This window comes from Poecilia mexicana, unplaced genomic scaffold (assembly GCF_051168715.1).
Source record: "Poecilia mexicana isolate PSO_F unplaced genomic scaffold, ASM5116871v1 scaffold_3, whole genome shotgun sequence".
Taxonomy (NCBI): domain Eukaryota; kingdom Metazoa; phylum Chordata; class Actinopteri; order Cyprinodontiformes; family Poeciliidae; genus Poecilia; species Poecilia mexicana.
Window position 1 is genome coordinate 3,586,078 of NW_028263372.1, and position 27,908 is coordinate 3,613,985.

General features: G+C 39.2%; 1 protein-coding gene across 1 annotated transcript in view; it reads left to right on the forward strand.

The window, feature by feature from the left end:
- The window catches only part of ccdc102a (coiled-coil domain containing 102A), a 47,337-nt gene extending 19,674 nt beyond the window's left edge, over nt 1–27,663 (forward strand). Inside the window, exons 2-10 of the mRNA XM_014968710.2 lie at nt 539–973; nt 1,100–1,480; nt 5,784–6,022; nt 7,030–7,138; nt 12,956–13,072; nt 14,296–14,505; nt 17,339–17,509; nt 18,513–18,616; nt 22,861–27,663. Coding sequence (XP_014824196.1) covers nt 620–973; nt 1,100–1,480; nt 5,784–6,022; nt 7,030–7,138; nt 12,956–13,072; nt 14,296–14,505; nt 17,339–17,509; nt 18,513–18,616; nt 22,861–22,993 — 1,818 coding nt within the window. The 5' untranslated portion in view covers nt 539–619 and the 3' untranslated portion in view covers nt 22,994–27,663. The remainder of the gene's footprint in view (nt 1–538; nt 974–1,099; nt 1,481–5,783; nt 6,023–7,029; nt 7,139–12,955; nt 13,073–14,295; nt 14,506–17,338; nt 17,510–18,512; nt 18,617–22,860) is intronic.
- Nucleotides 27,664–27,908: the final 245 nt, after the last annotated feature.

Consider the following 27,908-nt stretch of genomic DNA (forward strand, 5'->3'; position numbering starts at 1 on the left):
GACCAATACTAGGCTGATTCTGAACCTTCAAATGATTTTAACTGGAAAACTTTCGTAACTTATAAGTTGATGTAAAAAATAATGCTTGTTTTAGCCGCATGAATTATCATACTCGGCAGCAAAGAGCATATTGCCAACTACTGCTGAGAGAAGCTGATTGATATATTAGTGCAGTAGCATGAAGCCTGATGTAAAAACATTTTGCCAAGCCCTAGTGTTTAGAGTTTTGTTTTCTCTTTGTATTGTTCTTTGCTCTGCTCTGTTGTGTGGATATAATACACACTATAAAAGAAGGCAATACATAAGATAATTTTTGAAGCTTCACAACTTTTTTGGTTATTCCATATTCATTGCAGTCTGCAAAAATGCACTACTCCTGGTCAAAAACAATCAATGAGAGTGAGGAGGAGTGTTTTAGCGCTGTCAGTCAACCACTTTTATACTGATAAATGTGCTAATGACAGAAAAACAACTTACTGTTAGAGGAAAATTGTTTTTCCATGGCTAGCTATTATGTATCCTGTTTCTGTGTCTCCAGGTTTTTACAGTCCAGATATGCTCTCCTGAATATCCACCCTGTTCCTTCACTCTGTTTATCCTGGTCGTTCACTTTGCCATAATGAACCACAGCCCCAGCCCCCACCTGTCAGAAAGTGGGAAGTCAGCCGGAGGCGGCCTTCTTTGCAGCATCGGTCTGGGGTCAGACCGGGGGATTCGCTCCCCAGACAGCCTGGCCCACACGCCCAGCCCTACTGGGGGAACTCCCAGCTCCAGCCCCCCTCTGTTGCTGTCGCCTGGACTTGGAGGTCTGGGTCTAGGCTCTCTGGGTGAAGGAGCTGGAGGTGACTGGGAGACCAGGGAGGAGTTGAGGCTCAGGGAGCTGGAGGAAGCTCGGGCCAGGGCAGCCCAGATGGAAAAGACCATGAGGTGGTGGTCCGACTGCACAGCCAACTGGAGAGAGAAGTGGAGTAAGGTGGGGAGAGATTATTGAGCCTGGACAATCATACTACACGTATGATTGTCCATACCTGTAGTATCATACTACAGATATGATTGTCCAGAAAGCCATTAGTTAAGTGGTGCCGTTTCTGTTTGTCAGGTCCGTGCAGAACGGAACAGAGCTCGGGATGAGATTCGGCAGCTGAGGCAGCGGCTGGACACCCTCACCAAGGAGCTGACCGGCGTCCGGCGGGAGCGGCAGGAGCTCGCCACCGAAAACGAGGCGCTGCGCCAGGAGACACAGCATCTCCGGGGCGACCCCACTGCTTACTCAGCTACCGGCACATCTTCCTTACCTTTGTCACCTCTCCATCACAGTGCTTCCTCCTCCTCTTCCTCATCTGCTACCCCCTCCTCCCCGGCACCATCTCTCTCTAAGGTCATAACAGACTGCAAGTTTGAGGAGGGACCACCAGGGTCTCCCGAAGCAGAACCGGTGAGGGATGTGGACTTGGACAGAGAGAAGATGGGCCAGCAGAAGGTGAGAGGCCTTGTTCCCAGTGCTACCACCAACTAATATGATGTTGTTGTATTAGTTTAAAATATTTCTACTATATATTTCTAGGTATAGTATTGAAAAACTCCCAATTAAACTTTCCAACTTCCATAAAAAGCTACTGTTATGTTGGAATTTAATACATAAACATAACTTTTCCCCACACAAATACTACATTTGGAATAACAGACATCTGCTTTAAACATAAATCTATTTTTCTTTAAAAAAATGGTTTGACAAAGGCATTGTTTGTGTACATTAACTTTTCAACAAAGAAGGTAATACTCTTATGAATTTCTGACCACATATAATTTTACTGTACTGCCTAAAGAATTTGCAATCATATTTGATGCTATCCCTTCTGGGGTGAAAAATGTTATTGTCGTCCTCTGTTCAACACCACACTGATTACTTAACAGAACAATTATTCATTGGTAACTCTGACCCATTTTTAAGTAGTAAAACTAATAACAAATGTATTAGAGAACTAATAATAAGAAATCATATAAGCAAACCAGCTTCTACTTTTTTGGGACAATATATTTAGTGATATTTGCTTGAAAGATGTTTGGTTATTGCTGAAGAAATACTTAATGTGGGAATCCCACTATGCATTATATGCGGCTGTGGCAAGCCTTTTTAACATAAATTCGTTTTTGTCTGACTATCCGTAATTGCATTCCATATATCTAAAAATGCATTTTGACTAGACAAAACTACATTTTGACTATCCGGAATGGTAACTTAAGATGTCTGTAATTACATTTTGATGAGTCAAAATTCCTTTCAAGATATCTCAAGTGACATCACTGGATCTGTCATTTGACGGGAGACATATCTGTAATTACGATCTAAGATATCTTCAACACAATTATGACTAGTCAAAATTACAATTTTAGATATCTGAATTAAGAATGACGTGGAAGCCCCTTTGTGGTGTCCAAACAGTTGCCTGCAGAATTGTATGTTTTCTTCACAAAATTGCCAGTAAATGCTACAAATTAGAAATGCGGAGGTAGCAAAACTTCATAAACTATAAGACTGCTTCTGATATCTGCAAAGAATTTCCTGTCTTCATTTCCGACGAACCGAACGCACTTAAAAACAGCTTTGAAAAGCTAAAATTATCAAACCATTTTCAACATGAAAGTGGCGCATATTCAAACATCTTTTTTTGTTTTCTCTATTTTTCATTGTTTTATTAAACTTTTAAATTGCTACGCAAGTCAGGGACGTTTTGACTAGACAGAATACTAATTCAATATATCAATAATGTCATTCTGAGTAGTCAGAATGTCAATTTAAGATAGCTTGAAAAGCTGTGTAATTCAAGATATCTCGAATTTGTTTAGAGATATCTTAAAAAGAATTTTGACTAGTCAAAATTACAATTCAAGATATCTTTAATTTAGTTTTGTCTAGTCATTATTTGCTTTTAAGATATCTATAATGTAGGTATTTTCTCTAGTGGAAATATAATTAGAGATATCTTAAATCGCTAAAACGTCTAGTCACAAAACAATTTGAGATATCTGGATTGTAAGGGCGGTAAAACCGAATTTGTTAAAACGGCTTGCCATAATGCGGCGACCGGCTAGATAATGAGGCAATGAAGCCTTCAAACTGCTTCGCCACGTAAAGATCAAGCACCCTGTGCTCCAGCAACACATCTTGGGTGTTATTGTCTTCCATCACTCCCAGATGGGACCGTCTTGCTGCAGAGAAACGAGCTCTGGGCTCACATTAGTCGTTATTGAGTTAAAATTTTCATGAAAGTAAAATGTTAGTTTTTGTGGCTCATCTATATCTTATTTTGAAGGGATGTGTAAACGTTACCATAGTGACCAGAGTCAGAGAGCGTTAGGGCACAAGACTAGGCTCTCAGTTGCGTAATGTCAGCTGCTTGGGATTCCCTTTCACATTTACAGGCTGATCGGAGCGGTCCCAACGTTATACCGACTGGACAAGATCAGTCGTGACACACCTCACAGTACACGAGGATCAGTCCCCCCCGCCCCTCCCATCTCTGTCCTGTCCCAGGGCCCTGCAAAAAGAAGTATTGTTTTGGGGTTAGGGGTTAGGTTTAGGACAAAGGTGTAATTTAGAATTGCATTGATTTATCTGCGCCAATTTCCTTAATTGTGAGAGATTGGTGATCTACCGATACTTGAATATAATGTCGATCTCATCTCTGATCTTATCTACCTCAGCGAAGGTCTAAAAAATCAACCACTGTCCTACTTTCCTGTGACAAAGGTTTGATTGAAAGACCAGCACATCAGGTCATGTCCTGCACGATCACGGTTAGCCATAGTCAGTCCACTGTTGCCAACTCAGCGACTTTCTTGCTATATTTAGCAACATTTCAGACAAAAAAAATTGGTATCAGCCAAAATCAGAATTGGCAGGTCAGACTTTTAAAGATTGGTAATCAGCGATCGGCCAGAAAACCGCAATCTGTTCAGCCCTTGTGTTAATTGAATTTAGGTTAGGGTTATCCATGTACTAGCAAAGGTTGGGTTTAGGGTTAGGCCATAGAAATGAATGAAAAATGAACAGAAGTCAGTGCAAAATGAGCTGTATTGTGTCCTCACATACATACACTAAGAGAGGAATGTTATATTCTTCATATTAAAAGTTTCTGAGTTTAAATCAGTGACTTTAACATGCTGCTGCATGCTGACCATCAGATTGTTGGAGCAGTGTTTAAAAAAAGATGAGTTCACATGTGGGCTTCCAGTCCACCATAATTGTGCGAGCGTGCGTGCGTGCATGCGCGCGCGCGTCAGTTGCTCCTTGTTGGGACCGGAGCCTGGTCCCCACAAGGGGAAACCCTGTTTTTGGGTCAGGGGTCAGAGTTAGGGCTAAGGTATGAATTGAGTTTTGGTTAGGGTTAGGAAAAGGGTAAAGGTCAGGTTTAGCCTGTAGAAATGAATGGAAGTCAATGGAAAGTCCCCAAAAAGAAAGCAACACAAACATGTGTGTGTGGCTGCTCAGACACAGTTCAGCTTCATTTCCTGCCTCCCTTCATTGGTCCCTCAGAGTGCTTCCACATGTGGTTCAACACAGTTTGGCTCACACTAGGGCCCTCTGGTGCCTGCAATGTAGAACAACAAATTTCTGTTTAAGCCTGTGTAGCTAAGCTAATGTGATAATGTAGAAGTGAACTTAGCAGAGGGGTGGGAAGATTGTCTTTATAATTTTTGCAGATATAATATTGATTCCAGGATTGTTTACCTGAAAAAAAAAAAGGCTAAAAGAGATTTGGGGAAGAGATGAAGTAAAGGCACCAAGGTCTGTACTGGAACCTAAACCAGCAGTGTGGAGGACTACTAGCCTCAACGTGACCAGTAATTTCATTTCTATTCAGTTTATCTATACACCACCAATTAAAAAAATAAAAATAGTCGCAATGCAATTTACAAGGGAAAAAAACTGATATTTTCCCTTGTAAATTCAGATTTCTGTAGCTCAGATTGGTCTAAAGATCTATTCATAGCAGTTTGTTTCATTCCAACACAATCCAAGAAATCACCACAACCATCTGACAAATAACTAAATAACTAAAATATGAATTGGGCTGAGTTTGCTTTGAAAACTAAATTCTTCCTGCTGCTGTTGAAGTTTCCAATCATTTATCTTTGTAGCCATTGTTTTGGCCATTCTCATTTTAAATTTGTCTCATAATCATTTTTAAGGCCTTTCTTCCTCCTGGTTTGCTGTGTTTCTGATAGTATGGTCCTTAACATGGACATTTCTAATATCAACTGCCATCTTTTCTGACAGTTGAGAAGATGGCAATGTGTGTGTGTTGCTGTAGCCACCAGCTGGTTACCTGGGAGATGGACATGATGTGGAGATGCAGAAATGGTCTAAGCTAAGACCCCACGATGTTTCACTTTTCTTCCTATAGACTCTGACCTAATTTGTATTTGTATTAATGCTATTACTGAAAATCTGTCACTCTCTAATTAGTCTATCATACTTTACCAAGATTGTATGAGCTTCTAGTAGGTAAAGAAGAAGGCCAAACTTGACCACATTTATCAACGAACAAGAGCATCCATCTTACTTATTGAATCTGCTTTACCTGACAGAACAAGCACCTGTTCTAATGTGGCATGTTACACATGTGTTTTTGAAGAGTGCTGAGTTGAGTTGCTCTTTCCTCATGAGTTATGTTATTTAACGTAATATGTGACTTTGTTTCCCAGTGATGGATAATCCTGAGAGTTTGTGCTCAGAGCTCACATTTAGCCTGGAGTGAATTTCTCTTCCTCTCTGTAAGGATTTGGAACTGCTGGAGTCAGTCTTGCATTGTGGAGCACCAAGTTCTGATGCTCAGGACAACTGGAGCAGTCGGGGTGTCAGTGCAGCTGGCTCCCGCTCGTCATCATGTCTGAGCCGGCAGGAACGGAGCAGACAGCTGTGGGAGGACATGAGCTCAGTGGAGGAAGATTCCAGCAAGCTCAACGCCCTGCAGCTCAGACTCGACGAGTCGCAGAAAGTCTTGCTGAAAGAGAGAGAGTAAGAGGGAGCAAGCCATACTGGGGAATGGGTCACTGCAGGTCACTGGATTGCAGGTTATAAGTTAAATTTGATACCTCTGACATTATGGGGAGCTAACTGCTGTTGTTTTCTTCATCATTATTATGGTGATTATCTTCAGTTTGGTGGTGACAAATGGAAAATATGAATGTGTGATGTAAAGCAGCAGTTCTCCAGTCACTTAGAGAATCCATCTTAAGTTCCTTATCATTATCAGTGAAAATGATACAAAAGCTAAACTGTCATAGTGACTAAAACTGTGATTTAGAATGATTGATTTTTTCATTAAATACTAAAAATGACACAAAATACAGACTCATTCAGTAAATAATATTATTGAAAAGTTAATTCATTTCAATAACTCATCTCCAAGTATAGTTTATATAAATTAATTAGACTGATGTTTTAATATCTTTATTTCTCTTAATCATGATGTTCTGCTAAGAGCCAATGAAAATGTGGCATTTAAAATTAGAATATTACATAATATCAATAAAACACTTTTTAAAATCAGAAATCTGAACTTAATGAAAAGTATGTTTCATACCTGCCTTAAAGGTTGTTATTTTTAAAAGGTACTTTTAATCTCACAAATGGAACTCTCCATTATGTATTTTCTAATTTATTGAATATGACTGTAGTAAAGGAAGAAGGAACCCAGTCATATCTGATTTTAGTTGAGTAAGGTTAGGCCGGTTCTAAAATCAGCCATTGAGACTTAATCTTTGCATACACCCTGTGTACGCCCTATTTATTGATTTATTTTTAGTTTCTGAAACTTTGTCAAACAAAACCATTAAAAAGGAAGTTTCAAATAAGCATTTGTCTGAATATTGCAAAATCCGACTAATGGAGGATGCGCCATACTGACTCTTTTATGTGGAAAAACAGATTATGAGAACAAATTTTAAAGATAGCAGTTGACATTTTACTCAGCTAATAACCCTTCATGTTGTGTTGCTAATGTTTGTTTCTGTTTTCCCCAGAGACAAGTTGGCCCTGAGTAAGAGCATCGAGAGACTGGAGACTGAACTCAGCCATTGGAAACTGAAATACGAGGACCTTAGTAAAAGCAAACAGGAAGCGCTCAAACAGGTGAGACTGCTGGCAGAGGCTCTGGTTCATGGACTGGATCTAGTTGTCTGATGACAGTATCACACTATTACAGTGATTCCTTTAAACTGTGAAACAGGATGATGCTTAGAACAAATTAGTGTGTGAATGTGCCATAACTTTCTCCAGCTGAACACAAACTAAACTGAAGTCATTATCTTTGAGCCTAAAGAATAACAATCTAGAGTCAACACACAGCTTCAGTTATCACAACCATAAACTAGCAGTCGGGCCAAAAACCTGGGAGTAGTGATGGACTCTGACCTGAACCTTCAGAGACACATAAAGTGATAGAGAAGGCAGACAAAGCCTTCACAGAAGAACATTTCTGTTCTTCTCCAGGATTAGAGGACTAATGTTTCAGCAAGATCCAGAAAAACTAATCAATGTGTATATCTTTAGTCACATCAATTACTGCAACACTGTCTTCACAGGTCTGCCTAAAATATCCTTCAGCTGCAGCTGATCCAGAACGCTGCTGCTGGCGCTCTCACTAAAAACATTAAGATGGAGCACATCACCCAATTCTAAAGTCCTTTCACCTGCTCCCTGTAGCTCAGAGAATAGACTTTAAAATACAGTTGGTTTATAAATCCCATGATGGACTGGCGACCTGTCCAGGGTGTACCTAGCCTCTTGTCCATTGACTGCTGGAGTTAGACACCAGCAACCCTCATAACCCCACTAGGGATAAGCGTTTAAGATGGATAGTTTATAAATCACTGAACAACTTAGCACCACAATATATTAAAGATGTGCTGTTGTTATATCAACCTTCCAGACCTCTCAGGCATTCTGGTCTGCTCTGCTCTGGTGTTTATCTGGACAACAGACTGGACTGGAGATGCAACAGTGAAGCATCTACAAGTAGGGACAGAGCAGTCTAGACTTCTTGAGGAAACTAAGATCTTTCAAGGCAGCAGCATCAGAACCAGAGACCTAAAAAGTCTCAAAAGTCTGATAAAGAAGGCTGGTTCTGTTTGGGTTCTACTCCGGAGAGTGGAACCTCTGGACATGATGAAGGATTTTACTTTTAAAAAATGATGGACAACCCTGACCATCTTCTTCATGAAACTGTCTTGGGAAAGCAGAGTGTCTTCAGTCAGAGGTTTCTTCAGATTCCCTCTAATACAGACCGCTACAGGAGATCTTTCCTGCTGACAGCCATCACTGTCTAATAACTCTTTGAAGAATTTTAATTAATATGAGTTACAACCAAATGTAATGTCCTTTTGAGATCAATAAAGTATTTTTGAATTTGAAAATGACAAAGTGAAGAAGTGAGGGAGAAGGTCTTGCTGCTGTTGGGCATCTGGAGCTTCTAATCCATCATCTCAGCAGGACTGTCCTGTGTGAAGCTTTATTATTCAAACTGATGATGGTTGGAGGCAACCAAACATAAAAAGGAAAGATTTCATTCACCTGCTGTGCAATCAGTTGGCTAACTGGGCTTTTTGGCATAGATGAAACTGTTTAGACTTGATATGAAGTCCCTACTTCTTAAAACAAGAACAGCCTGAATAATTAAAACAGAACTTTGCTGAAATAGTTAGCATCTTGTTAGCAAAGATTCAGTTTAGCGGTACTGTGATGTCCCATCTGGATTTTCAGTGTTTTTTGACAACCTGTTCTTTGATTGGCTAAAGACATTTATTGTGTGGAGCCTTAACTCGGCCTGGACAGATCCAGCTGCAAACATCTGGCAACAAGGGCTCCGGCAGGGAGTTGGAGCAGAAAGGAAATATAACTGAAAAATCCACTAGGAGGCACTGTAGACATAGAAAAAGGAGGTCAAATAAACATTTATCATTTATAAATAAACAGGCAGGGCCAGCCCAATGCATAAGCAAACTAAGCAGCCGCTTAGGGCCCCAGGGCCACTAAGGGACCCCTTCAATGGAGCTGATTTTTTTTTTTTTTTTTTTTTTTTTTAAGTAATAATTTCTATGTCATTATAATATCAGACACACAATTTCACGATAAAGTGATTTGTTTTTACAATATATATTTGATTATGTATGTAGAAATTATTTTAATTTAAAAAAAATTGCTCTTGGGGGGGCCCCCTGGTAGCCATGGTAGGTACCGCACACTTCGCCGGTAATATGAGCTGCCGTGCAACGTGCAGAGCATCCAAACGTCCACAGCTCCGGTCAGGAGTTAAGTAAGCAAAACAATGTCTCAAAAACATTGTTTTGGGAAGGAGAAAAGAAAGAGGAAGAATAGAAAAAAGCCAAGATAAAGGTTTGTTTTAATGTGCCTTGGTAATGTAATGCAAAAGGTTTGTAAAGCTGCCAATAGAAAATTAGCTTGATAGCGACCTGGAACAGTGCAGTTCAACAGTCAAACTTTTATACTAAGGACTTTGTGTTTGTGTGAAACTGAGTTTTATCTTTAAATGGGTTGATTCTCCTACTTGGCTCTGTATATTTATGAGGTATTTTTGGCTTCAAAATGCCGTGTTTGATGACATTTGATAACAATAATTAAAACTTCTCAATATTTGACATTGTCTAGCAAAATGTTTTTACGTCAGCCTACATAGCTGCTGCATCAATGAGCTGCTCTATGCTGTAGTTGGGGATATGTTGTTTGCTGCTGAGCAGAATCAATTTGTGGCTAAAACAAACATTATTTTTACATCAACTTCTAAGTTATGTGAAACTTCTGTTAAAATCATTTGAAGGCTCAGAATCAACCCGGTACTGGTACCAGTCCACATTCTCAGGGGAGAAAGACTCACCTGGTATAAATAAAATTTTTAGCTATTAGAGTTATGCTTAAGAGAAATTAATTTAATCAAAGAATGTCATGAATATGTGCTAGGGCTGCACTGATTGCAGTTTTCTGGCTGATCCCTGGTTACCGATCTTTAAAAAGCCTGACCTGCTGATTTTGATTTTGGCTGATATGATTTTTATTTTTTATTTTTTGTCTGAAATGTCACTAAATATAGCAAGAAAGTCACTGAATATGGGATGAATATTGTTAACTGTAAATGTGTAGACCTGACCTGGTGGTCCGATAAGATGGGCTTCAGATGCAAGTATCGGCTAATCACGATCCCCCAAAATTAAGGAAATTGGTGCCTAGAAATCAACTGGTCAAATCAGTTGGCCAATAAATGTGTCCTATATTATACAGGTGCTGGTCATAAAATTAGAATATTGTGATAAAGTTCATTATTTTCCATAATGTCATGATAAAAATTTAATTGTCATATATTTTAGATTCATTGCACACCAACTGAAATATTTCAGGTCTTTTATTGTTTTAATTTTGATGATTTTGGCAAACAGCTCATGAAAACCCAAAATCCCTGTCTCAAAAAATTAGAATATTATGAAAAGGTTCTCTGAACGAGCAATAAAAATAATCAACTGAATCAACAAAGTAACTCTAAACACCTGAAAAAGATTCCTGAGGCCTTTAAAAACTCCCAGCCTGGTTCATTACTCAAAACCGCAATCATGGGTCAGATTGCTGACCTGACTGCTGTCCAGAAGGCCATCACTGACATCCTCAAGCAAGAGGGTGAGAAACGGAAAGAAATTTCTGAACGAATCGGCTGTTTGCAGAGTGTTATATCAAGGCACCTCAGTGGGAAGTCAGTAGGAAGGAAAAAGTGTGGCAGAAAACGCTGCACAACGAGAAGAGGTGACCGGACCCTGAGGAAGATTGTGGAGAAGGGCCGATTCCAGACCAAATTAAATTTTCATCTCCATAAAACTTTTCAGCAGATGGAAGCATGAAGTGCTCCAAAATCTTCTGATAGCTGCTGCATTGATCCTGCCCTTGATAAAACCCAGTGGACCAACACCAGCAGCTGACATGGCACCCAGACCATCACTGACTGTGGGTACTTGACACTGGACTTCTGGCATTTTGGCATTTCCTTCTCCCCAGTCTTCCTCCAGAGTCTGGCACTTTGATTTCCGAATGACATGCAAAGTTTGCTTTCATCCGAAAAAAGTACTTTGGACCACTGAACAACAGTGGTCCAAAGTGCTGCTTCTCTGTAGCCCAGGTCAGGCGCTTCTGCCGCTGTTTCTGGTTCAAAAGTGGCTTGACCTTTGACCTGGGGAATGCGGCACCTGTAGCCCATTTCCTGCACACGCCTGTGCACAGTGGCTCTGGATGTTTCTACTCCAGACTCAGTCCACTGCTTCCCCCAAGGTCTGGAATCGGCCCTTCTCCACAATCTTCCTCAGGGTCCGGTCACCTCTTCTCGTTGTGCAGCGTTTTCTGCCACACTTTTTCCTTCCTACTGACTTCCCACTGAGGTGCCTTGATATAACACTCTGCAAACAGCCGATTCGTTCAGAAATTTCTTTCCGTTTCTCACCCTCTTGCTTGAGGATGTCAGTGATGGCCTTCTGGACAGCAGTCAGGTCAGCAGTCTGACCCATGATTGCGGTTTTGAGTAACGAACCAGGCTGGGAGTTTTTAAAGGCCTCAGGAATCTTTTTCAGGTGTTTAGAGTTACTTTGTTGATTCAGATGATTATTTTTATTGCTCGTTCAGAGAACCTTTTCATAATATTCTAATTTTTTGAGACAGGGATTTTGGGTTTTCATGAGCTGTTTGCCAAAATCATCAAAATTAAAACAATAAAAGACCTGAAATATTTCAGTTGGTGTGCAATGAATCTAAAATATATGACAATTTAATTTTTATCATGACATTATGGAAAATAATGAACTTTATCACAATATTCTAATTTTATGACCAGCACCTGTACATGTAAATAATGTAAACGGTACTGCCAGAGATGCAATAAGTTTATAGCAGGTGTGTGAATGATCTAATGATCAGACTGCTGATTGCAGCCAGTCCACATTGTTAGCAGAACTTGAGGGCCCAAAAGGAAAAATTTTGCTTAGTCCCATGGAGGCTTGGGCCGGCCCTGTAAACGTAAGTAGATAAAAAGTAAAATGTAAGTAGATAAGATTCAAGTAGCAGTTTCAAAGATTAATCAACCAGTCAATCAAATTCATTTGTATAGCACATTTCAGCAGTCACAGTGCTTTACATCATAAAAACACAAAAATCAACAATTGAAACACTATTTTGCCAAGTGCCATCACTACACATCAAAAATGTTTGTTAGTGTTTCATTTATTATTGTTCAAAACCAATTCTAAACAGGTTGGTTTTAGTCTTGATTTAAAGGAACTCAGTGTTTCAGCTGTTTTACAATTTTCTGAAGGTTTGTTCCAGATTTGTGGTGCATAGAAACTGAATGCTGCTTTCCCATGTTTGATTCAGGTTCTGGGGATGCAGAGCAGACCAGAACCAGAAGACCACTTAGGTCTTCTGGTTCTTAATGTAATGTGGTGCCAAGCTGTACAACGATTTATAATCCAACTGTATTCTAAAGTCTGAGATACAGGGAGCCAGAGGAAGGACTGTAGAACTGGGTAATGTGCTCTATCTTCCTGCTTTTAGTGAGAACATCAGCTGCTGCGTTCTGGGTCAACTGCAGCTGGATGATTAATTTTATTAAGCAGTCCTGTGAAGACACTGTTGAACTAATCAGTTCTTCAAGATGGCTTCTCTCAGACCTGAGCAGGAGAGAAGAAAGGTGTGACTTGGAGAGGATAATGTGATGGTTATCCTAGAAATGCCTAGAAAAGCAAGAGTAGACCACAGAAGCAGAACTAGAGGTAACACACACCAACCATGGAATTAGTAAGAAGTCAAGTGAAAACCTTGAAAATGGTTTTACAAGGACACATTTAGTATTGGAAATGATTCTGCTTTGTTTAATAGCTTCTGTTTTCTTTTGACACCATTTAGCTGAATCTGCTGAAGGAAATGCATCAGGATGAACTAGGCCGCATCTCTGAAGACTTGGAAGATGAACTGGGAGCTCGGACCAATATGGATAAGAAATTGGCTGAGCTTCGAGCTGAGGTAAGATAACAGGACTGTAAGGACAGGGGTGTGTGTGTGTGTGTGTGTGTGTTAAGGAATTTCATGGATTCCACTTTATTGATATCAACTGGTGACGGGTGTTTCATCATGATGAAAAATACACAATGACCACCAAGCTATCACTAGATTATTGTATTAGTTAACTTTCTTTTCATAGATAGGGAGACAGATAAATTTTATCACTAAGACATAATAAAGCAATGTAAAAGAAATGTACATTTTGAAAAACAAAATAATTATTTTTATCGTCAGTTTAGTAAAAACAGTTTTTACAAGGCTTTACACCATCCTCAATTATAGAAAAATATTTATAGCAATCAAACCTTTCCACTAACTGCTGCTCCAAAACGTTAACAGCACTTGCAGTCAAAGGAAAGATGTCTGCAAAACTGAAGGATTACTTTAAATCTATATCTGCTATAGCTATGACATATTTTTGGTCTTATATGTAGGCTCTTGCACACCAAAAAAATCATCAAGTTCTAGAAGCAGCAAAAACTTCCTGGCAGCGTTTTGCTTCCAGGCCGTGCTGTTGACAATCAGCTCATCAGCTGGTCTTTCAGTTGAAAATGATGTGGTTGTTATAACAACTGACAACCAATCCAATGAGTCGTACTTACACCTGTCATGATAACAAATTTTGCTGGGTAATAACATTCTACTGTGTAATGTAATACACGAATGTTTGCAACTCTTAGTACGCATTATTTTGCATTGGCCTTTTGTATTTAAACACTTCAATGAAAATGGACTGTCAGTCACTCGAGGCATGTGAATGAAACTTTTTGACATTCAGTCTCTTTTGTAGGAAGAGAGATACGATGAAAACCGACAAGCAATATTATCACCCTCATTTTCTTATCGAGCTCATTTTATATTATCGTGCGATTAATTAATTTATTGTTATTGTGACGGGCATAGCTATACTGAGCCAATGAGCCAATTTTGTTTGTTTGTTGTTAGTTTGAGAATAATTCACCAAAGACCAGATGGAAGCCAGTTAGGCTGACTGCTTAGGTGTCAGAAGTTTCACTCAAGCCAGTGTCTAATGACTTTCACATCCAGCTTCAGCTTTAGTCCCTTGCATTTCTGTCCTTTGTTCTGTGTTTTTCAGCTGAGCATCTGCCATGTTCTGTGTATCTATGCAACGCTGGATGTGTGGTATCAGGACGTATCTAATACTGACTGTATGTCTCCATCAGATGGAGAGACTGCAGGTGGAAAACGCTGCAGAGTGGGGCCGCAGGGAGCGCTTGGAGACAGAGAAACTGGCCCTGGAGAGGGACAACAAAAAGCTGCGGGCTCAGGTGGAAGACCTGGAGGAGCAACTGGCCAAGAAACGTCGGCAGGCCGCCTCGGCACTTGACACAGACTTAAAGGCCATCCAGAGCGAGTTGTTTGAGAGAAACAAAGTGGGTACCATAAACCTGTAAGCAATCAAAAATTGTTTCCACAGAATTTACAGTTGTAAAGTAAAAAACGTAAATTAAAAGTAAATTAGTAAATTTACGATTAGTTTTCTGCTGCTTTGCTTGGTATATGCTAGAAGGCAATGGTCAGACAACTCCCATGACAAACAAGTGGTTCAGCTTTGCCACTCCCTCCGGTGGTGGTTCAGGGGCATTACAGGTCCAGGTTGTCATACATTCACTGACTTAAGGTTAAAATGACATGGATAGGTAACTGAATTTGATTTGTTGCGCTTCCTTCTCTGACCCACTGGAGGAGCCAGTGACACTACTTTAGCATAGCCTATATCTAAGAAATGGAAGACAGGGTGTGTGCTGCCCAGCTCTTTGTTGAAACAAGCATTGCCATTTCCAAACTGTGATCATACGTAGTAGTTGAGTTATTATGGCATCTGCAGTTATTCGCATTTGTGCAAATGTGTCCAAAAAACTACGTTGTGAATCTTTCAGTTCAGATTGTTTTGCAGCAGCGGCTAAATTTCCTGGTTTAGAAAACAAGCTGTCATGTCTCCCTGCTGGAGGGGCAGACATGAATACGGTTACAAAGCCTTAACTGCTGGATTTCAATGTCATCCAACTCCCGCCACTGAAACGGCATGCATTTCCTTGTATAAAAAAAAACGTAGATGTTCGACTGACACCTACATGTGAAGCCATCTTATCTACCTCAACAAAGGTTTAAAAGTCAACCGCTGTCCTCTTCTGCTCTGCTGTAAGAGAGGTTTGACTGACAGACTGGCACCAACAGGTCATGTCTGCATGTTTACAGTTAAGAATAGTCACCCACTGTTGCCAACTTAGCCACTTTCTTGCCATATTTAGCGACATTCCAGGTAAAAAGTAACTTTCAGGATCTGTAGCTGTTTGATTTTATGTTATTGTAGGGATATTATTACTATTATTGTTATAAGGGTCTTATCATATTGGTGGATTTTCTTACCTTTCCTCAGTTCTGTTCATCATTCCTTGACCACACGGACTGTTTTGGATAAACAAGATCTTTCATCTAATGTCAAACCTTTCTTTGTGTTTGAATGTGCATGTGGTACATTGGTGAGTTGACTTGGATTAAGGACATAAACAACATTATTACAAGAGTAATACAAGACTAGTTGCCCTCCATCATCTTGGAGGGCAAATAAAGATGATGATTTGAACCTACAGCTCTGATCCACCTACAGTGGGAGTTCCCAGTGTGGCTGAATGATGCACTGAGTTGACAGCACATTCTGTGGTTTATTCAGATCGATTTAAACTTATGAGGGTGGACCTGAGAGTGGAAGAGAACAAGGAAAGGTGGAGAACTGGCTGTGTGACTGGAGCTGGTGCAACCAAGAGCACATCTCTGTAAGGAACAGTTCTGTAGCAAAAATATGGAGGAACTCGTTGCTCTTCTTCATCATTGCATCAAACTAGAGGGTGTTTAGTGAGCTGTTGTGCGTACATTCCTCAGCTCAGCAGCTGCACCATGCATGATTTATGTTTCTGGAATTTTCATCATGAGATTATTCTTGTGCAATAAAATTCAGATTAATATCAGGGAGTCAGGGAGTTTTCTGCCTTTTCATTGGTCGTGCCAATTGGTGTGACTGACCCTGCAGCTCTCATCTGTCTTCTAGTTCCCACTGATCCAGGGCCTTTTGCCTTTATACTGCAGAGCAAGTTGACAGAAGCTTCTTGGAAGCTCTGTAGGGGGAGCCATTAGGTGCGAGGCAGTGAAGTGCCAAAATAAATCAACAGCATCAAGCATGAAAGTCCAGTTGAAGATACTGCATAATTAATGAGTCCATTAGCTTCAAACATAGATTTTCCATTGTCAATACCAGTGCAGATCTATAGTTGGGTGTGGCTTCAACCCGACCATGACCACAACTTCCCACAGTTCCATCCTGAAAGACCAAATGTATGCAATCCACAAGTTCCGCTGAGACCCATTAATGTGTCTGTTGGCAGCAGAGGCTAGATGATGTTTGTTGCCCTGCAGAGAAATGTCAAGGAGAAAGCTCCAACTGTATATCTGTGCTGTAAACACACTGAAAGAAAAAGTTTGACTTTCATTCTCACGAGCAGAGGTTGACTGCAGGTGAGCTGAAAATGAGAAGTCCTTCTTGTTTCAACAGAAACGGAAGAATCATCTACACACACACCTTCTGGTGATTTCCTGGATGTGGTTTTATTATTCTGCTGCATTTATTTCTGATGGATGTTTCAATATAACCATGTGGGCTTGAAAGGACAGAACAATGAAAATGATTAAAATGGCATTTTAATCATTTTGCCTTATACTTAGATTTTTTGACAGTTTTATTCCACTTAATTATTGCTATTAATGTCCACAAAAGATGAACATTATTGTTACAAACTGGCTGGGATTAAATGGGATCTGTTTCCTAGAAGTAATAAAATTTCAAGATCAAGATGTTCATATTGTAATACTTCTTTTCATATGTAAGAAATTAAGGTGTAACTCTTGGTTTTTTTGGGGGGGGTCTTAGATTTTAGAATAGTTTTGTGTGTCATAATGCTAATTTTCACATTTAACCCCTAAAAAGAGCTAAAAAAAAGTACTACATTTAGCTTAAAATAAATGCTAAAACCTGGTATTTAATTATGTAATTACAATGGAGACAATGGAATTGGTCAAGTTCAATCTCCTATTTTTTCTGTAACTTAACCTTGAACCTATTAAAGAAGTTGTGTGTGTTCTTCAGGCCTCAGACGGTTGAGCAGATAATCAGAAGTGTCATGATCTCATTGCTGTGTGCTGCATTTGCAGGAGTTGGCTGATCTTCGTCATGTTCATGGAAAGCTCAAGAAGCAGTTCCAGGAGCGCACTGCGGAGCTGGCCCATGCCAACCGTAGGGTGGAGAGCCACGACGCTGAGGTCAAGAAGCTCCGTCTGAGGGTGGAGGAGCTGAAGAAAGAACTAGGCCAGGCTGAAGACGAGGTACGAATACATATGTGTTCATCTTTTAGGGCCTGGGTGTCAAATATTCATAATATTTCCTAGACTTTGTGTATTAAATGAGTAGAAGAGTAGAAATTAGTAGATATGTTGCTTTAAATAGCTTTTTCAAAACTGATGCAACAGCAGTACAAATAGCTTGGTATGTTAGAGTGTGATGCATCTCAATCTGGCAGATTAATTGTCTATAAAAATATTCACCCCCTTGGATGTTTTACCCTGTTATTGTGTTTATTATTTTTTTATTATGTTGATCATAATTGATCAACATAACATACTGGCTTTTTTTTTTTTACAAAAAAATTACAAAATGTTTAATATCAAAGTGATAACTGATTTCCACAAAGCAATGACAACTAAAGCAATATGTAACATGAAATACTTATGTAAATTAAATAAATATTCACCCCTTCCAGTCAATATTTAGTATCCGCACCTCTGGCTGCCACCCAGCAGGTCTCAGTCAGGCTCATCTGGATGTAGGCCTGTTGCAATAAGGAGTAAATCAATCACAATAACACGTTTTACTGAACAGTGAATTCTCATTGCAATAAATTCATTTAACTTGAAAATGAAACCATTTTCAAGTGAAATAATGGTAATGACATAATAATGCAAGAACACATTCTCAGAGGTCAATAAACTGTAAATTGTAGAGAACACTTAACTCTGGAACAGGAAGACATTTTAAATATCCAAAATAAACAAAACAGAAACAACAAATAAAACAAATTATGAAGTCTCTGTAAACAAAACTGTCCTTCAAAAAACAGCTAGATGAGACCAAAGAAAATTATGGATATTATTGAGCTGCTTTTAATTTATCATGCGATTAATTGATTTATTGCTTATAAAAGTAGGCATGTTTCAACATTTTCTTTTATGTGATGAATATGAATATGTGATGAACTGAAAACCATCACAGCTCACTGTATGCGTGTGTGTGTGTGTGTGTGTGTGTGTGTGTGTGTGTGTGTGTGTCCAGCTGGATGAATCTCATAACCAGACAAGGAAGCTGCAGAGGTCTCTGGATGAGCAGGTAGAGCAGACCGAGAATCTGCAGGTTCAACTGGAACACTTACAGTCGAGGTGAGATGCACGAACACGAACAACAGGGACTTTGCATGGACTTCCATTCATTTTTCATCCATTTCTACAGAGTGCCCCTAAACCTAACTATTACCAGTACATGGATAACACTAACCTAAAGTAAACTTAATACACACCTTAGTTCTAAACTTAACCCTTAGATCAAAAACATAACTTTTTCTCATGGTGTCCCAACAACATAGTATTTGTTAGGAAAATACCATATATATATATAGCTTCTTGTGTGCTTTGGAGTTTCTGTGCTGATGAATATTTTTGCGAAGCGATAAAAGCTGGTAGCTCTTGAATTGCTACAAAATAAAGCTGTATTTCTCTCAGCCCACTGGCTGCAATGTTGACACCTTGAGATGCCATGAGACCTAAATCCTGAACATCATGGCATGGAGAGCATCCCAGTTTTCCATGTCTGGCATATAACCATTCATTTTAGCTTTTAAACTGGTTCTACTGATCCTGTGTCCAGACAGACGGATAATCAGTAGCCCAGCATCATGACCTGTTTGTTCTGAAGATCCTGCAGCTTCCACTTCATCTTCCTAACATGGCTCCTCCTCACCCATCATGTTATGACTCTCATACTGACAGGAGGAACCACAGAGCTGTTAGGCTAAAGCTCATCTTCTGAAGTTGGGATATTTTTCCTCCAACAGGTTCCAGAGGAATCACCTCAAACCAGATGTTGGACTGGATTTATTTCAATGTCATTTGTGAATGTTAGAACCTCATTTTCAACAGTGGAGCTAAAAGGTTGAAAAAGGTTATAATTTTGGAGAAAATCTCATCAATATTTCCACTAAATAAGAGGCAAAAAAATTGTTTGATAAAGGAAAAGCCTCTCAGACTCTGAGCCCGACAGCACCAAACTATTTTTTTATATTAGACAATTAATTTAATTTCACATAATTATCGTGGTAGAAGCCATTTGTTTGTTAAATACTTAATGAAACATATTTACTGTGTTTGGTGTTTGTTGTAAATGACGTTTTACTCACAAAGAACGAGGTAATTAGTCCAAGTTTGTCGTTTATTGAACGTTCAGAAACTACAGCAGCTGTGATGAGCCACAGCAAAGGTAAACAAAGGTAAAATAACTGAACAGGTGATCAACTCTAAACCACTCGCACATTTTTACTCTCCGTCTCTCTCTGTCATTTAAGCACATCTGTTGCCATGGCAACCTCATGCGCTCCACAAGCCGACCAGAGATTACGTTAAAAACATTCAGTCCACTATGATATTATATTTGCAGGCTTGATATTTATTTTGCGATTATTAATAATCCTCCCTGAACACAGCGGTGGTTGATTAGTTCATTTTAAACTCCTGCTCTGCTCGTTATTTTGGTAATGGAACCGAAACGCACAGAATTGCGCAACAACTTGTTGAAACAAGAATTACTGTGATTATTATTGTTGTTGGGTCATTAATTTGAACACGTCTTGTTGATTTTTGCTGTTGTTCTTTAATAAAGTTAGGAACGTTTTAAGCCAATCAGAGGAGGACCTGCTGGTCTCAGCCTCCTGGCGGCGTTCAGTTTGTCTCCTAATGCCGAGATCGACTCAAAACCTTCCACGATCCACGTATTGCAGCCCTGCTCTAGTAAAACACGAACAGTTCAGAAACAATATGAAACGGGGGGGGAAAAAAAGTTAACTGATTAAGTCGTGTTTTAGATTGTTCTTTAAAAACTAATCAGTCACGGCTGATTAGTGGGTGAACTCACGGCTGCACAGTGAACCAACTGATTTTTTACAGCCGCTCCTCTCTTGCAGGTACTGCGTACCCCCGCTAAATCTTTTAGGGGTACGCAGTACCTGATGGTCCCCCCCTACTTTCACCCCTGTAGATAGATATAGACAGATATATACACACACACACACACACACACACACACACACGCACTTCCTGCAAAGCTGAATGACAACACGCTGATGGAAGCTGGGGCTGTGTTTGTGTTCATTTCTCAAATCACTCTGACACACCTGGCGTGGCACACAGCAGCATAACAAGAGAGCTCTCTGTTACTATGGTAACATGTGACAGGGAGCTTGGCGATTGGCTGCTGAGGCTTAAAGTGATGGTGTGAAGAAAATGGAGAGAAGACAAAGAGAAGAGGAGGAGTAAGGCTGATAGAGAGAGAGGTTAGCTGAGTGACAGGGGTTCAGACACACATGCACTCACACACTCACAGACTCACCTCCAACTAAACCTGGTGGGTTCTGAGTGGAACCCACATACACCAACTCTGCATATTAACTTACATACAGCTGAGACCATGTAATTAATTCAAAAATAAGTTTGTTGAGTTTAAACTTTTTTAGCCATTATGACCATTGATGTCTGAAATTAGTAACTTTCTCTATAATGTTTCTTCTGGAAAACCAGTATACAAGCAGCCATCTATGTGGATGTAACTTGGATCACTTGAGATTCAGACTCATCTTCCACACTGTGTGACATCTCCCCCAGCATGATGCTGTAGGTTCTGTCAAAGCCACAGAGGAGCGTAACCAATAAAAGACTTAATCTGGTTCAGCAGGTCTGCAGTTGTTGAAGTTCTGCACAGCTCAACAGATTTGTTGCTACCCCACAAACTCTACATTGTTTATTCTGGTTCCTGTTGAAACAGCCATGTTTGTCCCAGACAGCTGACCGTAAGTTAGTTGGCACTTCACAATTATCTGAAATGATAAAATAACCAACCAAACACCATGACTACATGGTTTATAGTATAATGTTCTGGTTTTGTTTGGAGCTTTCTTTTTACTGTAGTTTGTTCTGTATTGATGGTTCTGTTTGTAATAATCCATCCTGTTAAACTGCATGTCTTCAGAGCTGATTTAGACTTTGTCATCTCTAAGGGTAAATTTGTTCCCACTAACCAGTTAGTGCTATCATGTTCTCCACAATTTTGGGGAAAGTTGCTTTTGTCTGACTACAGACTTATCTTGACCTGAATGAAATTGGTGAAAAATTTCAGTCTGGTTTTAAGCACTGAAACTGCACTTTTAAAAGTTTTAAATGATCTTCTTTTCACTGTTGATGAAGTTCTTTTACTTTTAGATTTGTCTGCTGCTTTTGACACTCACAACATCCTTTTGACCCGTTTGGAGTCACTTTATGGTATTCGAGGTACAGCATTAAATTGGTTCCGGTTCTTACTTTTAAACAGAAGTTTTTCTGTAAATCTATACAGCATTCCTCCTCTGTGTCTGGGGCTTCCCAGGGGTCAATAATGGCACCTGTTCTTATATCTGCTGCCTCTGGATTGTATCTTAAAAAGCACAAAGTCATTGTTTTACAGATGAAATTCAAATCTATCTACTTGTAACTACAAATGACCGACAGTCTGCTGTATATATGTTACAGGATTGTCTTCAGGATGTACATGCATGGTTCTGAACTTAAATAAGGACAAAAACAGGTAAATGGGTAAATGTAATCCCCCTTCTTCACAGTGGGGAAGGTGTAGGGGAGATGAGCCATGCCTGGTTTCCTTCAAACATGATGCCTGCCTGCCATTCACACCAGACTTCAGTCTTTGTCTCATCAGACCAGGGAATCTTGTTCCTCATAGTCCAAGAGGCCTTCAGGGGCCTTTAGGAAAACTGACCTGCACTGTAAACTGTGGTGCCTATGTAGCCTGGTGTGTGCCTTTCCAAATCAAGTCCAACTGAATTCACCACCACTGGACTCCATTCAAGCTGTAGAAACATTTCAAGGATATTCAGTGGAAACAGATCCATTTTTAGCCTCATGGCACAGGCTGTGAATACTTACATAAATTGGATTTCTTGGTTTTCTCTTTTTAATAAATTTGTGAAACATTCAAAAACCAAATCAGACTTATTCAAAGTGTAATGTGTTGGTGGCTCACATTGGTATGAAACTTGGTCTGACTTGTTAAATAAGCTTCATAATAAGCCTGTTTCATCAGGATTACAGCATCTCCTGTTCTCAGCCTTCCTCTTGTAAAACGTCATCTCCCTCCTTCTACAAACTCACTTTGATGAAAAAGAAAAAAAAACTAGTGTTTACTGCAGATAAGCTACTGAATACTGATAGCTACTTCACACAACTGCACATCCATAAATCTCTTTGAGATGCTGTACACACATGACTGATCAGCACATCAACAAATGAGAAATTCCCCTGCAGACAGACTGTGGGCTCTGTGTGACAGACTAACATGCTGACATGGACTCTTCCCTCCCCACCCCTAGGCTGAGGCGGCAGCAGCAGAGTCCTGCTCTGTTTGGGAAGATGCGGTCCGCTCGCTTTGGTCCTGAAAACCCAGATGGCCCAAGAAGTGATGTTGATGAGGAAGAGGAGGACCTGCAGTTACAGATTCCATGACATATGTCCTCATCCACAAATGAACAGGATGTTGGGACATCAGCAGTCTCATGAACAATATGAAGTCTAGGAAGTGTTTTGCAGAAAGGGTGAAGTATTACTGGACATGAAAATATCCCAAAACCTTCATCTAGATTTAAATCCAAAAGTCACTGTTTCTTGTTCAAACTGTAAATTCATGCAGACTTCTCAGGATGTCAAATAATTTCTGGTCATGCATTAATAAAATCTGAACACAGTCAGTAGGTCTTCTTTTAGGAGACCTAGACCACAAGATTTAAATCAGGCTGCACTGTCCCAAGCACACACCAGGAGCCTCATGTATAAAAAAGTGCGCAGCTTTCACACTAAAAATTGACATGCAGACAAATTGTGAAAAGCGCAGTGCACAAAAAAATTTATATGTATAAGACTGTTGTAGGGTTAGGGCTAGGGAACCAGACCGCTTCCGGACCTCCATCTGAATTTCGCATGTCATCTGGGTCACCTGTCTGAAACCCAGCAATTGGCGATGCTCTCCATCCGAGCCAAAGCATTCCACAATTACACAGCACACCTTTGCACAGCTACTTATACATGTGTGATTGTCTACACACCTTTAAAATTTTCAAACCTGACCTGTTTGGAATTAATCTGCTTATCCAACTCCGTTTTTTTTTTAAGTGAGAATAAATTACCCTGCAAATAACATGCATTTTTTTCATGCGCTTTGGCACACAGACCGATCCGTTACATCTTTATGTGACAAGAGCTGAGGAAATTTACTATGTACATTCGAGTGAGGTTTTCACGTCCCTTTATTTTATTTATTTTGTATGTGTGTTATGTTATTGTCTGAGGATAAATGTGGTTCAGTTTCATCGTTTACATTTAAGCAGTAAAAGATTAGAATTGTGAAAAAACATTGGGTTCAATGTTCCTTGGGTTAAATAACACTGAATGGAGTTAGATTTCAGTGCATTTAGGTGTGTTTTGGCACTGTTTATTGTCCACAAAATTTGAGTGGCTGCTGCACATTTTCACAGGAGGTAGAAAGTTTGCACTTTCATTTTTATACATGCCGACTTGTGCGTAAAATATGGCGCCGCACATTTTTTGTGCATACGCAGGCTTTATACATGAGGCCCCTGGTCCTGACAAGGCTACACACTCGCAAAAGCTCACATATATATGAGAGGCCCCATGGGCCAAAACTTAGACTCACATGTACCATCAAACTCTTATACATATACCAATATGCTCTCAAATCAACCTTTCATACTCCATTAAAAATGTGTTTTTCCCTGAAGGAATGTTTATATTACCTATAAAAAAATATTGTAAACAAAATAGTTCATTAAAATGTGAAATCAACTAAAATGATTTAGCAATTTTAATTTAATTTTCTTTTTTTGTTTGTTTTTTTGCTTGAGGAAAAAATGCCATACCACCTCACTCTTCCTGCTCACACCAATTCTAGTCCTCAAGGCCTGAAGTCCAAAAACTTACACCTGTTCCTGAATCAACAGTATCAGTATTGGTATTAGTCGATATCATGTTCAAGTAGAGACACATTTAAAAGTTGCAGGACACTTGAGGACTGGAAGTCATGACCCCTAATATACAGACATTGAGAGATAAGATCAGTATGTTTTTCTTAATGAGTCGTCCCTCCCATTAGGCCACAGGATTGGACCAAAGGGGCAGCTGCTGTTCCACTGATGAACTTATTTTAGAGACAGACAGGTTTAAAATGCAGTGCTTTGTTTCCAAGAGTGTTATCCTGCTCATAAAGCAGGTTTAAACAACTGAATTTAATACCTTTGAAAAGTTCTGTCTCATAGAAATGAATATTAATGTAATAAAATTGTATTTCATTTTATGATGAAAACTTGTCAAGGCCTTGAAATAACATCTTTAGATCTGAGTGGTAACCTTGACCTTTGGGATCACATATTTTTGCTTTGAAAACACTAATTGGCTATATATTGCATGATTTTAATATTTTTTTAATGTTTCCATGGTAAATTATTTTTTTCTCAAAAGCATCATCTTGGTGAATGTGAGATTGAATGGTGTTTTGTTTAAGAATAATTAAGTGTGACTTTGAGCCAGCATCAGACTCGTATGCCATTGTGGTTGATGGTAAAGTTTGACAGCTCTTCAGACTGGAGCTGTGAGGTGTAGGTGCAGAAAAGAACTAACATGATCTTTTAATAAACTTTCATAAATTAAGTAAAGGTTTTATGGTTCACAAACTTAAGTTTTTAAATATTATGTTATTAGTAAAGAATAATCTAGTCCGGGTTTGAAGTATCTTAATTTTGTATTTTTTAAACTAGAGCACATTTAAGATTCTCAAGATGGTGAGAAAAGATGTGGAATTGCCCTTTAGCCGTTTCCTGAAATAACAAGTAAAGCCAACTTCAGCTTGTGTGACGCTGAAGTTCAGCATTTACTGCACCAGTAGATGGTGTGTCCAGTCTCCGACTGTTGGCTCGTATCTAACATTTCAGATATTGCCGATACTACTGTGGAAGCATTTACAATATTATTTAAAAGACTCATTACTTAAATGGCTGAGTGGCTTCTACTCAGCCATTTACTTTTAAAACGCAGGCATGTCAATGTCCATGACAACCTTTATTCTTTATTACAGACGTCCAATCAGAAACTGAGAATTGAAGATAATTTCCGTTCCCATCAAACTCTCACACATACCACTATACTCATCTGCACAGACCACCATTCATTCTCACTTTCACAGTCAAACCCTCCTATATTTACTGATATTCTCATGTTCTGTCATTCAATCTCACATTTACTATCATGTTTCAAAATAATGGAGCTACATAAATGGAGATAATGGTTAAATATTTTGTAGAAATTTAAACTACAATCAATTTAATTTGGAAATACAATAAACTCAAAAAGGAAACTTAAAAAATTGTTTATTGAAAGATAAAATAATTTAAAAATGAATACATCTCTGGCTTTCATGAAATTTCATTATGCTTTTTGTAAATATAGATTGAATACTTAAGTAAATATTTATATATTTAAGTTTATTTCAAACAGATATTTTCTTGTTTTTGTTTGGTAGTACTGCACATAAGAGTTAAAAAAAGTTTGATGGTATAATGCAAGAGAGTTTGTAAGTTTTGGCCCATGGGGCCTCTCATACATATGATTTGATGTATTTACAAAGACATACAACAAGCAGACAACAACCAGTGGCTGGTGTGAGACTCCATGTCTCATAGGATGAGTGCATGTGTTGCTACATCATCAGAGTCCACTTTGTGTCATCAGTTTTCAATTTTACCTCCAATGCATAAATACTGCAGCTGTCTTATTTGAACAGTGCTACTGTAAAAAATGATCTCAAGCCTTCATTTACATGAGCAGTGTCAATATATCACCCTTTGTTGCTTTTCAGATGAAAAGTCTGTTCTGCTGACTGAAATGTTCATTAATCTTGATATCATCCTTGGGTTCAACTTACTGTTCTGATGTTTTTCTATATTTCACACCCAAGCTGCAAACCTGAACCTACAAACAATGATATGCTGCAGCTGCTTGATGGATAATTGTCCGACTGTAGGCAACACTAGCTTATAGATGATCTGCAAGTGATGTATGCAATATGGCTGCACCTGATCCATGACAACAAAACCATGTTAGTATTAAACCAGGTGAAACATCAGTTAACATATGTAGATACTGAAGGATGAGAAGCTGAGAGAGACTCTGTTACTGGAGAAATAACAGTCCATCAGTGAGATGTGCTTCTGGGCTGGAAAATATCCAGATATGGTCAGGTCAAGTTTGAAAGACAGCTCTGACACCTTGGTATGAAGTAAAATGTCTACTTCATTTTACCAATCAGGCAGTATGTCTGAAGCACTGTCCACACATCAATTCCACCAGCACAACCAAGATGCTTGAGAACTGATAGAACTTGACACTGACTGGTTGTTTATTTCTGCAGATCTTTGATGTTAACTAATTATACCCAGAAATGTCTTTATTGGTGTCCTTTTCATTATTTTTACATTTTCTGTGTGAACCCCCAGATTTCAGACTGAGCTTCAAAGACATTGTGGTTAAAATGAAAGTGCTAAAACTCAGCAGACTTCTTTGTTACACTTCAAGTTTCAGTCAAAGGTTGACACTTTGCACCAACTTTTAAACTTCCGAATTTATAATTCAACCTGTGACTTGCATTCAGACCAACTATGTACTTCCTCTGCTCACTGGGACATCTTGATGTGATTACTTATTGATGCTCATCGTCCTGCAAAAACAGTTGTAGAATCTTTTCAATTTTCCTCCCCAAATTCCTAAAGTTAGGATCAAGAGAGGGAGTAAGTGTGTCATGAAAGAATGAATCACAGTTAATGCAAGCCAATGTCATTGCTTTGAGTTTTTAATGTTGAAACTAGCAGGTATTGAAGAGGAGGCCATGTTTGAGAAATACGTCTACGTCTCTGCTCCTCAGTACCTACCCACTCCATCACAATCACTCTGCCTCAGGCTTATCTCTGATGCTAGAAGAGGACCAATATATTTGTAATGATCATCACTCTGTATTCATACTATTTATGCTGTTATAAACGTGTTTTTATAAAGGTTGTGCACCACAGTCATTTCTATTGTCTCTATAAATGTCAACTGTACATACAAAGAAATGTCTTTTTTATGTATTTTATAAGATGTTTTCCAGAAAGTGTCAGTTTCCTGTGTCTGTTTTCACTGAAGCAGGAAACACAAATAGTCATTAATACAGATGAGACATGTAGAATGACTGGAATGTTATGATGGAGCCACAAAGTTTCTGGTAAAATGCCCTATAGACAGATGAGACAAAAATTTTATGTTTTGGCAAGGCACGTCAGCTCTATATTTGCAGATGGAAAAATGAAGCGTATCAAGA